This window comes from Heterodontus francisci, chromosome 1 (genome assembly GCF_036365525.1).
Source record: "Heterodontus francisci isolate sHetFra1 chromosome 1, sHetFra1.hap1, whole genome shotgun sequence".
Lineage (NCBI taxonomy): Eukaryota > Metazoa > Chordata > Chondrichthyes > Heterodontiformes > Heterodontidae > Heterodontus > Heterodontus francisci.
Genome location: NC_090371.1, coordinates 278,627,647 through 278,641,180, shown reverse-complemented (window position 1 = coordinate 278,641,180; position 13,534 = coordinate 278,627,647). Strand labels below are relative to the sequence as shown.

The 13,534-nt window shown below is 42.1% G+C and overlaps 1 protein-coding gene across 2 annotated transcripts in view; it reads right to left on the bottom strand.

The window, feature by feature from the left end:
- Positions 1 to 13,534, bottom strand: part of grid2 (glutamate receptor, ionotropic, delta 2) — an 894,599-nt gene that overhangs the window by 239,325 nt on the left and 641,740 nt on the right. For both annotated transcript variants that reach the window (XM_068045980.1, XM_068045987.1), the window contains 3 exons: positions 10,241 to 10,414; positions 3,547 to 3,708; positions 2,354 to 2,473 (listed from right to left, as the gene is read on the bottom strand). In XM_068045980.1, the coding sequence (XP_067902081.1) occupies positions 2,354 to 2,473; positions 3,547 to 3,708; positions 10,241 to 10,414 (456 nt within the window). The remainder of the gene's footprint in view (positions 1 to 2,353; positions 2,474 to 3,546; positions 3,709 to 10,240; positions 10,415 to 13,534) is intronic.

Sequence of the window (13,534 nt, the reverse complement as noted above, 5' to 3'; positions counted from 1 at the left end):
CCCGATCGCTGGAAACCTGCACAGCAAGTCTAATATTTAAATCATGTTAAATGAAGCAGCCATCTCTCCATGGCGGGATACTCTGATGCCCCGATATCCAGCATGGCAAAAAAGGTGGTAGGCATATGTGCAGTGAGTTGGGGTTGCGTTTCCCGTATTTAACTCTTTAACAACCTCTCCTCAACCCTCTCCTGCTGATTATGAGGGTTAATATCTAGGCCTTTACTTCAGTGAGTGAGTGGTCAAGCAATGGAAAAGGCTTCTGAGGGAGACAGTGAAAGCAGAACTGATTCATTTCGAATGCAAATTAGATAGATTTCTTTTAGAAAACAACATTTTAGGATAAATATATTTGGGATCTGACATGTGGTCAATGCATCATGCCAGGAAGGAACAGATGGCTTTGAATCCATACTTCTGAAAGCTCTTCACCACTGGGGGAATTTTCCTTGTCTCATGTCTGGGTCTGTTCTAAACTAATTGTTAGATATTGATTGCTGTGATTAGTCAATAACTCCATTATTGTTTTATCATGAGACTACCAGGATGGTAGAAGATGAACAAGTTCGATCTTGGTCTTCTTTTGCTCAGCAATTCCTATGTTGGATGCAAATATGATTCGCCCTCACTCATTTGGAATTCGTGCCTAGTATTTCCAAAGGGGTCCCTTGGCAGAAGATTGGCAGAACCTCTAGAGAAATGGCAGTTTCCTCTGTGTTTTCCACCCCAAGCTATGGTGGAAGATCAGGAGAACTCCAGGGAAAACTCTCCCCCTTGCACTCAACACTGAAGAAAATGTTGGCCTAAATAAGTTGACTTTTTCAACTCTTGGGCAACCACTGACTCTGCAACTTGAGCACAGAGGGGGTTCATAGGCTTAGGACTTTTGTATGCTGCACCACAATATTCTGCTGAGTGCCACCTTTGTCCACACAGGCCGGAGGTACTGAACATTCGATTTAGATCTGGGGAGATCTATCATTTAAGCTGTGTTGTCACAATGTTCACCAACACATACAAAACTGGAAGGTTTGAAATTAAGGCACTGGTAATAGGTCATAAGGTTAATAAGAACAGAATAGGTTGCACCTGGTAAGACTGCACTATCATTTAGTAACATTTCAAGATAGCTGAAAAGTAAAGTTATTGCTTAAAGTAGCATAGTAGTCTGGAGAACAATGTGAAATTATGTTTTAAAAAAAAAGACTTGCATTTAAACAGTGCCTTTCATGAGCTCAAAATGTCCCAATGTGCTTTAAAGCCAATGAAGTACTTTTGAAGTGCAGTCACTGTTGTAATGTCAGAAACACAGAAGCCAATTTGCACACAGCAAGATCCCACAAACATCCATATGGCAATGACCACATAATCTGTTTTAATGATGTCCTTTCCAAATTGGAAACCAGGTCAGGCTGATAGGATCGAATGCCTCCTGTCTACATATTAATTGTATGAAGCATAAAGGAAATTTATTTGGCAAGACACAACCCCGTTGCCAATTGGTATAGCACCCCTCGGACCCCCCCCCACCTTCCCCACCCGCTCACCAAACTGCTGAGAATTCGGTTTGAAATTGATGATCGAGCTCAGGGAAGAAACAAAGATGTTAAGAGAGTGGTGGAAGGGGAAAAATATACACTCCTGTTGCAATCTGAAAAGGTTGTGCCAATGTGAGAAGTATTTTTACTCTGCGTCTCACTGAGTTGTACCCGCAATCTTGGGAATGCTTAATGCTGAGACTGCAGGCCTGATATAGGAATGTAGTTCATCACAGGCTGTGCTCGCTCACCTACATTGGCTCCCAGTCTGGCAATTCCTCTATTTAGAAATTCTCATCCTTATGTTCAAATCCCTTCATGGCCTCACCCTTCCCTATCACTGTAACCTTCTCAGGCCCTACAACCCTCCAAGATCTCTCGCCTCCTCCAGTTCTGATCTCCTGACCTGATTTTTATTGCTCCCTGTTCTTTGAGCCATTCTTTCAGCTGCCTGGGCCTCAAGCACTGGAATTCCCTTCCTAAGTCTCTCCACCTCTCTTTTCCCCTTTAAAGTCACTCATAAAAACCTCCCTCATTGACCAAAATTTTGGTCACCTTAACATTACTTTATGTGGCTCGGTGTCAAGTTTTGTTTGATAACACTCCTGTGAAGTGCATTAGGATGTTTTATTATGTTAAAGTAAAGACACTATATAAATGCAAGTTGCTGTTGTTATTATCAGCACCAATATCGCTCAAAGTTAGGACAAAAATATGAATGATAAAATAAATCGCACGCACATTTTGTTTGACATTGATGTCAAAATGAAACAATATCCAAACGTGAAATGTTTACTTAAAAGCAGCTCGCTTACTTTTCGGATTCCTCGGCCCAAGTCCTCTCCGTAGTTGGTACCCAGAATTTCAAACTGCACGTTGGGGTTTCCACCGTGTTCTTTAAACTGCAGGAACCCTGTCATCCCATTCACTCCACCCTGGGAAAATTTTAATTTTCAAACAAGTCATGTTGCTAAGATTTACATATGCAGATGATACATCATTTGATCAAATCTATACATTACAGAACTGAATGAGTCAGACAGGAGTATAAGCCTCCACAACAGAAGGGACTGGCTGCGTTTAATGAAATAGCCTGACATTTATTAACAGTCAAAACCGGCGTAATATTAAGTTACTTCACCATCACTTAAAGTCTGCAACCTGACCTAAAGGCCAGCCACCCGACCCGAACCCAACGAGGCCCGACGATATGTGTCGGGTCGCACTTCTGGGTCTGGCATTCGGGCTCAGGTCGGGTTGGGTCGGACATGCTCCATCACCACCTCCGGTAAGTGGCTGCAATGTTAATGTACTTTTTGGACTTGAAAGGTGGTTTTGTTACAGTTATTTTAAGCTTGTGAGATAAGCAACAAAGTGAAAAATGGAAGGTAGGTTAACTGATGGTCGGGTCGGGCGTGGGAAAAAATGGAAGGACTCGGGCCCGGGGGGCTCGGGGTCGGATGTGGTTCTGTCGGGCTCGGGTTGGGTTTCATTTGCAGACCCGAGCCGGCCTTTAACCTGACCTTTGTTTTTACTTCATAGAATCATACAGCCCAGTAGCAGACCATTTGGCTCATTGTGCCTGTGCCGGTCCTTTGAAAGATCTATCCAATTACTCCCAATCCTCTGTCCTTTCCCCGTAACCCTGCAAATTTTCCCCCTTCAGGTATTTACCCAATTCTTTGTTGAAAGCTACCATTGAATCTGCTTCCACCGCCCTTTCAGATCATAATGACTTGCTGCATAAACATATTTTTCCACATCTCCCCTCCACTTCTTTTGCCAATTACTTCAAATCCATGTCCTCCGCTTACTGACCCTCCTGCCAGAGGAAACAGTTGCTCCCTAATTAATCTATTGAAAACTGTCATACTTATGATAAAACATATTACAGGGAACAATATAAATGGGATGTGCCACTATAGGATTTTTTTGTTGATAGTTTGTCAATCTATTGCATAGAGCATCACAAAAAAGATGACTTATTTGGTGCAGCATCTGACAATACCTTTTTTATGGTCTCTAACATTGAGTGTCCACCTTGCCAAGGCTTTGAGTTCTTCCTGATGCACGTCAAGCTGGCCATGCTGTGCCATTTCCGATCCTCCAGCTTCTTGTGAAAGGCATGTGCCAGAAGCACCACGGTGTCATAGATATAGAGATTAGTGATCTGTGCAGGGGGTCAAGCCTCAGTATTACGTTTAGCGATTCAAGGCAATAATCTCATGATACAGTTAAACAATTAAAAAAAGACATGTCAAGATAAAGATCTCAGGCAATCACTGCGCATCAGTGCAGGAGCATTCTGAGGTAATTTGTGCAATGTGCAAGAAGAATAATACAGTGAGCTCAAATTTGTGCATTAATAGGGAAAGGAATTTAATAGAAAGCAGCACACACTAAGCCATAAGGAGCAAAAAATCCAGGAAATCACATAAATTCAAGACGAGCGGCCCGCATAACTCACGGGCAACACAATTGCAAATGAGTTACAAAAGGTCACACCCAAACAGATCCATCTGAGCCTAGCCTAAGGCCTATGTTTTTCAGTGTTGTTCTATTTCATGCCAAATAACGAGAATGTCTCTGTCGAGAGAAGGGAGAGGGTTGCATTTCTTTAAATTTTTAGGGAGATAAAAGGTCACTGATCATTTCCAACAGTGTTGACTGTGCCAGAAATGTCTGCGGGTACACCCGTCCCATTTTTCAAACTCTGAACTAATTAGGACTGCTGAGGAAATAGGCTTCCAAGACGTTGGGATCTGGCTTTTGAATTAGATAGAAGTATTTATTTATTGAATTAAGATATCTTATCTACTTGATTCCTGCTCACGTGCCAATATAAAGCTGCTTCTCCCATTATTAATGAAGACTATAGGGACCAGATGCTGAATTAGTTGATCATTTCATCTAGCTCATTTAAACCATTATTATCTATAGGATGCCAACATAAAGCAGGAAGTAACAGATTGCTTGTCCATTTTATGACTGAAACATTGGCATTATACAGATGCTTTTCAGAGAATAAATACTGTGAGATACAGTATGCATGCAATATGAGACATGATGGGTGGTAAGAATGAATTGCCTGCTTATTGTGCGGCGTGCACAACTTTGATTCCATTGCTATCAGAGATTTATCTCAATGTCTTTTAAAATTTGCTCAACATTGATGAGAATTGAGATTGTGTTTATATAAATTATGTGTTTTAAATTCAAATTCAACTCACTGCTCAGTGTTTGCAATGCAAAAATAACAATACACCCTGATGTGGAGGAACAGCAGGCATTGTTCACTCCAATATAACGATCTAACCTTTCCTCCACATTAGCAGGTGGATGTCTTACCAAGTGAGCACTGTCAGTTTGAATTTTCACAGGATACCCAATAGCTATCCCTGTTCTTCTGGTTTCAAGATTAATTTGAATTACTGCTGTTGATAAAGCAGCTAGATCAGAGGAATCTAATTAACTATCCCACTGCTTAAACTCTTTTTTTCAAATGTGGATGTCATAATCTTTTCCATGATGGAAATAACTGATATCACAGACTCTAATTAGAATCACATCATTTATTACACAGAGGGGGCGCAATTCTAGATTTAGTCTTCAGTAATGAAGCTGGGCAAGTGGAGGAAGTAACATTGGGTGACCATTTTGGAGATAGTGACCATAATATACTAAGTTTTAGCATAATCATGGAAAAGGACAAAGATAAAGCAGGAGTAAGAGTTCTAAATTGGGGGAAGGCAAATTTTAAGAAGCTGAGAGGTGATCTGGCGAAAGTGGACTGGATACAGCTACTGGAAGGAAAATCAGTGGCAAACCAGTGGGAGGCATTCATGGGTGGGGTGGGGGGGGGGGGGGGGTTCGACAGGCACAGTGTAGTCATGTCCCCACAAAGATAAAGGGTGGTACTGCCAAATCTAGAGCCCCCTGGTTACCTAGAAGCTTACAGGGTAAGTTAAAGCAGAAAAAGAAAGCTTATGATGATCATAAAAATCTTAATACTTTAGTAAGTCCAGAGGAGTATAGAAAGTGCAGGGGGTGAAGTAAAAAAGGAAATTAGAAAAGCAAAGAGAGGACACGAAAAATTATTGGCAAGTAAAATCAAGGAAAACTCAAAGATGTTTTATCAGTACAATAAGAACAAGAGGATAAATAAGGACCTATAAGAGATGTACAGGGAACTTATGTGTGGATGCAGAAGATGTGAGCAGGGTTCTTAATGAGTTTTTTGTCTCTGTCTTCACAAAGGAGAGGGTTGATGTAGACATTATAGTTAAAGAGGAGGAGTGTGAAATATTAGATACGATAAGCATAATGAGAGAGGAGGTACTTGAGGGTCTGACAACCTTGAAAGTGGATAACTAGCCAGGGCCGGATGGATTGCATCACAGGTTGTTAAAGGACGCCAGGGAGGAAATAACGGATGCGCTGAGGATCATTTTCAAATCCTCACTAGATACAGGAGAGGTACCAGACGATTGGAGATCTGTGAACGTTGTACATTTGTTTAAAAAGGGTGCGAGGGATAGGCCAAATAATTATAGGCCGGTCAGTCTGATCTCTGTGGTGGGTAAATTGTTAGAATCTATTCTGAGGGGCAGGATAAACTGCCACTTAGAAAGATACGGATTAATCAGGGATCGTCAGCATGGATTGTTAAGGGAAGGTCATGTCTTACTAACTTGATTGAGTTTTTTGAGGAAGTAACAAGAAGGATTGATGAGGGAAATGCAGTGGATGTGGTCTACATGGGTTTTAGTAAGGCATTTGACAAGGTCCCACATGGCAGACTGGTCAGTAAAATGAAAGACCATGGGATACAGGGCAATGTAGCAGGTTGGATCCAGAATTGGCTCAAGGCCAGGAAACAAAGGGTAGTAGTCAACGGATGTTTTTGTGAATGGAAAGCTGTTTCCTGTGGCGTTCCACAGGGCTCAGTGTTGGGTCCCTTGCTGTTTGTGGTATATATTAATTATTTGGACTTAAATTTGGCATGATTGGAAAATTTGTTGATGACACAAAAATTGGCTGTGTAGTTGATAGTGAAGAGGATAGCCATAGACTCCAGAATGATATCAATGGTTTGATTGAGTGGGCATAACAGTCTCAAATGGAATTCAATCTGGATAAATATGAGGTAATGCATTTGGGAAGGGCAAATAAAGTGATGGAATACACAATAAACAGGAGGATATTGAGAGGGGTAGAAGCAGTGAGAGACTTTGGAGTATATGTCCACAGGTCCCTGAAGGTGGCAGGACAGGTAAATAGAGTCGTGAAGAAGGCAAATTGAATGGTTACACTGGTTCGGTCACAGATGGAGTATTGCATACAGTTCTACATTACAGGAAGGACATAATTGCTCTGGAGAGAGTACAGAGGAGATCTACAAGAATGTTACCAGGGCTTGAAAGTTGCAGTAATGAGGAAAGATTGGATTGGCTGGGGTTGTTTTCCTTAGAACAAAGGAGGCTGAGGGGTGACTTAATTGAGGTGTACAAAATTATGAGGGGCCTATGTAGAGTAGACAGGAAGAACCTGTTTCCCCTAGCGGAGAGGTCAATTACCAGAGGGCACAGATTTAAGGTGATTGGTAGAAGGATTAGCTGGGACATGAGGAAACACTTTTACACCCAGAGGGTGGTGGGTATCTGGAATTCACTGCCAGGAATGGTGGTGGAGGCAGAAACCCTCAATTCTTTTTAAAGGTACCTGGACATGCACCTGAGGTGCTGTAACCTGCAAGGCTATGGGCCAGGCGCCAGAAAGTGGGATTAGATTGGGCGGCTAGTTTTCTGGGCCGGCGCGGACATGACAGGCTGAATGGCCTCCTTCTGTGCCGTAATTTTTCTATGGTTCTAAAGTTCTGTAGTATAAATAACGTGATTCTAATTAAATTTCATTTTAGTGATCTTTTAATAGCATTCATGTGAATTTGCTAGACAAACTACAGCAGTTCTATATTTTCAAAATGATAGCCTATTTCATAATCTATATTTGGAGATCATTTCCAGAGCAGCTGTTTATCAGCTACATGGAGTAATCACAATAGTCTGTGTCATCATTCTGAGTATAACTGTTCTCATAAAATAAAATGAATATCAAAACAGTTGGCAGTTTTAAACTGGTGGTTGCTGAGATAAAGAAACTGGAGAAAAGAGCTGAAGGATGGACAAGGCTTTTCCTAATAAAACACAACATACGTTGAAAAGCAAGTGACAAAAAGTAAGGCTCATGTCACAAGATAGCAAACTGATACCCATTTTCTATAATAATAACATACCAAGAAAACAGATTATCTCTAGGAATATCAATATGCTAAGCCCCTGTCTATAACATGTTCCATGTTGACATATAATACCTCTCTGGTTGGGATTCTCACTTGGCAAATGAGCCATGGACTGTTGCTCAAGGGAGTTGAAAAAGGGAGACACACACCAGCTTCCATGTAACCTCAATGCGTTTATCGCTCCATTCCTAACTTTTCATTGTTCTTTCCTGCGCTTTCTTGTTATATCCAGTCTGTGGTTTACTGCACCTTTCTGCTGCCTCACTATCCATTCTAGGCTACTCTTTCCCATGCAAAAGGTGTATCTTACTGCTATCAGCATAGATTCTCCTCCAGACCCAGGAGATATCTCCATTCCTCCAATTCTAGCCTTTTGCACAACCCCCATTTTCATCTGTCCACCATTGCTGGCCATTAGATTCCTAGGCCCCAAGCTCTGGAATTCCCTCTCTAAATCTCTCCACCTCTCACTCCTCCTTTAGTTTCTATTTAAAACCTACCTCTTTGACCCAACTTTTGGTCATCTGTCCTAATATCTCATGTCACTCTTTGCTTGGTAACGTTCCTGTGAAGCACCTTGTGATGTTTTACTACGTTAAAAGTGCTATGTAAATGCATGTTGTTGTTATTGTTAAAGGTTATATAACAGCTTTTTGGTGACTGAAAAGAATTTAAGGCTGTTTTGGAAGCGAATAGTTTCTTTATGAAATGTTGAAACTCTGAAAAGAGTTTGGGCGAAAAGGATCACCACAGGTCCACATACGGTTGAGTTGATGGTTGGTTTGCATCAGGAATTTCTGACTTGCAACCAATGTCCTTCAAATCTGCATAAATTTCATACATTTAATGTGAGAATTCATTTAATCATTCGTTTTAAATTACAAATGCCATCTCATCGTGCATCAGGTGTGTCATCCACCATTCCATGTGATTGTTATTTGACAATTTAGCCATACATTACAGCTCAATATACAATTATAATTCATTGTGTAATAAAGTAATAGGACTAATCTCAAAATAAATGTGTTTCGGGTGGAAAAACCTGCTTACCAGGAGAACATTTTTGGAAATTGCAGGCTCACTCCCCACCATTTTCTGTTCATTTAACATTATGGGAAATAGTGGCTGGAATTTTATGTGGCGGCAGAGGCCACGCCCATCAGCTTAAAAGTCGGGGGCGAGCTCACCTCCCTGGGCTTGGAAGCCACCCAGCAATTCTGCCTGGCCCAGGCCCCTAATTGGCCTCAGGCGGGACCTCTGAGGCAGGAGGTCCTGCCTCCAAGAGCTACCGGTCAATCAGGCTGGCAGCTCTTCAGTCCTAGCAGCACCATCGGGAACAGTGGCCACTGCAGGGACTGCACCCACTGTGAGGAGTGAGAGAAAGGCTGGCCCCGAAAAAGGCAAGTGGGGCTTTGGGCCTCGCTGGGGACAATTGGCTAGGCCCAGAGAGGTGGGTGGGGATAGATCAGGAGGGTGGGGGAGTTGCTGCAGCAGGGGTGGCTTGTGCTGTTGGGGAAGGCATCTGTGGGGCACAGGGTGCCCGATCAGGGGGACACTCCATACCCTCTGTGTAGTATAATGTACATAAGCTCTTGCTGGGTAGATGTACATAGACCTTGAGCATCATAACTGGATGTAATGTCACGAGTCTGAACCTCATGTTAATGTAAATGCCTTAGAGATAAAACCCCTGTAAATAAACTGCTGATACTATGACCCTAAGTCTACTATCCTCATTTAATATTAGCAGCACATTGACCAGTATAGTACACCCCGGCCTGCAGGAGTCTGCCGAGTATTACCGGGAGGAGGACTTTAAGTGGCAATTATTTGGGCACTTAAGGGCCTCAATTGGCCTGGGATGGGTGGGCCGTTTGACACCTCCCCCGCTGCTGGTAAGATGGCATTGGGGGCGGGTAGGTGATGGGAATGGCACCCCCCCCCCCCCACCTCCCGCTCGATTTTACACCCCCTCCATCTCCCACCCCGGCCAGTGTTATGGGCGTCATGATTTCCTGATATTCACTTCTGGTGTGGAAGGGTCCCTACTGGAAGTGCAGTTTCATTTAATCTATCCTCCTTTACACTTATCTGGTTACATATTTAAACATCAGTCAATGTGGGATATATATGTATTTACATACATGATTCTTGTAGCCTGTGCATTTGTCTGCTGCTTGCACGTTTGTGTACACATGTGTCTGCATGTGATTGTGTGCAGGTGTGTGTGCCCTTGTATTTGTGTGTGCGTGTGACACAGGCACACACACAAGGGATCTTTCAGCGAACACACTGCACAGTAACACTGGGAACAACACTGACAGTGAAGGAATAACATACATTCTGGGCATCAACAAGTTTAATTTTATAACTTATTATGTCTGATGAGTTGAAATAGTCCTACCTCCATGTTATTCTTGTAAGGGTCCTTGGGATCACACAGTGATGGAGAAATTCTGTGCTTACCACGAAAACAGCTCTGAGTGGTATTTAAAGACAAGGGAAAGGTCTGCCGAATTATTGTCAATCTTCCGATTGACCGCCTCACCAATTCCTCGACATCATCATCACTTAGCTCCTGGAAATGGCAGAAATAGCTGTTTTTTTTTTAACACCATTATTTTTTCACTTCCTTTGCTCTCTAAAGATTACACTCCCCATTTCTCCTCCCCATACCTCCCTGTCTCTCACCATTACCGTAATAAACCAACAGTTGGGAGTTGGTTAATGGAACTGTTGACTGTTCAGCAGCTTTAACACAAAAAGGGTAGCTAAAGTAACCATAGATTATAATGTAGGAAGGGAATCATCTCACACAGCAGTATCTCAACCCTTCTGTTCGATAGTCACAGGTACAGTTTGCAAGCTGGCCGCTGAATGAAGTTTTGGTTTGACAGAAACCTTTAGTCCACACTCTGGGGAGCAGTGTTTACATTTCACTTGATGCATAAAGCACTAAAGCTCGGAGAACTTAATGCTGACACTGGCTGCCGAACAGAAAACATTCCACTCTCCAACATGTCCATCAATTCGGGAATGAGAAGCCGAATGTTCGCCAAGAAGTGAGTTCAAAACAAAAAGGAAATTCCACTGCGGAATTGTCAATACATTTCATTTCTCAAGCAAAACTCATTTTTAATTATTCCAACAAAAATGAAGCTGAGGAGAAAAACACAGAATAAAGCACAGACAGACAATGCCATTTTTTTTAAACTATCATCTTCTCATGAAGCTGGAATCTCATCTGCCTGTGGAAAATTAAATCTAACAACCTCCTAACTGTAAAATGGTGCACTGCCATTTGTTTGCAGCCAGTTTAGAGGCAGCTGAACATCTGCTTTTGTGGCTCTTGAGCAATTGTCTCTTCAGCCTTCCCTCTCAGCTATACCTTGCAGCTTGACTTGTGATACACTGGCTGCTCCCCCAGTTTCACCTGACTTTGAATGGGGCTGTTAATATTTTTCATCTTTCTTGTAAGACATAATAATCTTGATTGTAAGGGAGTAAAAGTCATGTCGGTGAACCAGAGAAAGTGGTGCTAGATACTTTTGAAAAATAGATTCTGTTTAGGGAGGAACAGAAGAATGTAATGGGTTATCAGTTGATATTATCTCTGGGTTGGTGGATTTCAATTCAGTCCAAATGACGGCAATAAAATGAGGACACATTGTTGAAGCATGGGATCAGGGACGACATTCATAGAAAATGTCTTAATCTTCAAACCTTAATATGGTTCGCAAATGGTAAAACCGGTAAAATTTATGATGATGGGGTGAAATTGATTTTGGATTGTACAGCAAGATGGGTCATGGCGAACTGGACACCCACCCAGCTAGATTCACTTCAATGGAACAGAAAATGGGGCAGAGGATACATCAAGCCGCTAACTTGCTTCCATCAGTTTAGCGTTACTGCCTAAGACCAGCCCTTGTATTTATATTGTGCTCATTGGGACTTGTATAGGGCACTGGGTAACTTGTTTGTATTTATTTCCTGTTGGTGCTATCTTAATGACTTTGCTAATTCATTTATTTTAACTGGGCTAATGATTGTACTTCAGAAAGCAGAGGCCAGAATTTAGCCTTAGAAAATACACAAACAAATGGCACACAGGGATATGAAATCTAGAGCACCATGTCCAATCTGTGACCATGAACCTTAGGAGTCCGACCTACAAAGCTCAGGCATCTGGGTTCTTTTCTATTACAGGGCTATGGGGAAGAGCAAAAGAGTGGGACTAATTGGATAGCTCTTTCAAAGAGCCAGCACAGCCATGAGGGATCAAATGGCCACCTTCTACACTGCACGATTCTATGATATTCGTCTGATGTAGCTTACTTGACATCTGAGATTTTTGACCTGGAGGTTTGCAAAGGGCCATTCGCGGCTTAATCTTACATCAGAGCAACAATATTATTAGTAGTGGCATATTGAGATATGTGCACATTAACGGGAACATGGCTGAAAATCAATGGCCTGTGAGAATCCATCGTGTACACGTTATTGGTCTACACTATAAAGACCTTAAACACTCCTGCTCGGGAGTGTTTTCGATTGAAATTGTGCTGTGTGGTATTAAGATTTGATACATTCGTATAAAATACCCCTCTGCAATTTTAAAGAAGGCATTCACATTTAAAATAACCTATTCATTAGTAATGTCCCTTGCAGAGCATGATTTGAACTCACTTTTATTGTACATTGAATGAGCCAGTGCTTTATAACGTGCAGTTCTTACAGAAGAGATTGACAGCAAGGGATGTTGCGCTAATTAATTTTACTTATTCATACAGTCCCATACTCTCACAAACACCATGGGAAAAACTGAACAATCTTGTGTTTATCTCCCACCAGTGCATGCGCCTGTGTTTAGAAGCATTATGAAAGAACCAAGATTCTCCCTCTCCACAATCTGAGGTCTAATTAGCTCTTACAAAGAGAAATGTTTTTCTCCCCGTTTCACTACAATCGCCGAAGCAGAAAATGAAAGGTTTTCTTTTGCTCTATTTCTCTTGTCTTCCTCCCTCCCTGAAAACGCCCGGGGAGTTGCACCAAGTCCTGGTTTGACCACATCTGGAGTTGTGCGTACAGTTCTGGGCACCACACCTTAAAAAAGGATATATTGGCCTTGGAAGGAGTGCATTGCAGTTCACCAGAATGTTACCAGGGCTCTATTGGCTAAATTATGAGGAGGGTTTACATAAAATAGGCTTGTATTCCCTGAAATATAGAAGGTTAAGGGATGATTTGATTGAGACTTTTAGGTCTTTGAAAGGAATTGATAGGGTAGTTGGAGGACAACATTTTCCGCAGGTGGGATGAGTCTGGGATAAGGAGACAGAACCTTAAAACCAGAGCCAGCTCATTCAGGAGAGAAGTTAGGAAATACAAAGGGTGGCAGCTGTGTGGAACGTTCTCCCACAAAAAGCAGGAGATGCGAGATCAATTAATAACTTTAAAACTGAAATTGAATGATTTTTGCTAGCCAAGGGTATTAAGGGATATGAAGCCAGGTCAGCTGGATGGAATTAGGATAGAGGTCAGCCATGGTCTCATTGAATGGTGAAACAGGCTGGAGAAGCTGAATGGCCTCCTCCTATTCTTATGCTCAGGCTCCTCCAGCCAGTCTCTTTATAAAAGGGAAGCACTTCACTCAAGGGTTGCCAACCCTTCAGGCTTGTCCTGGAGTCTCCTGAAA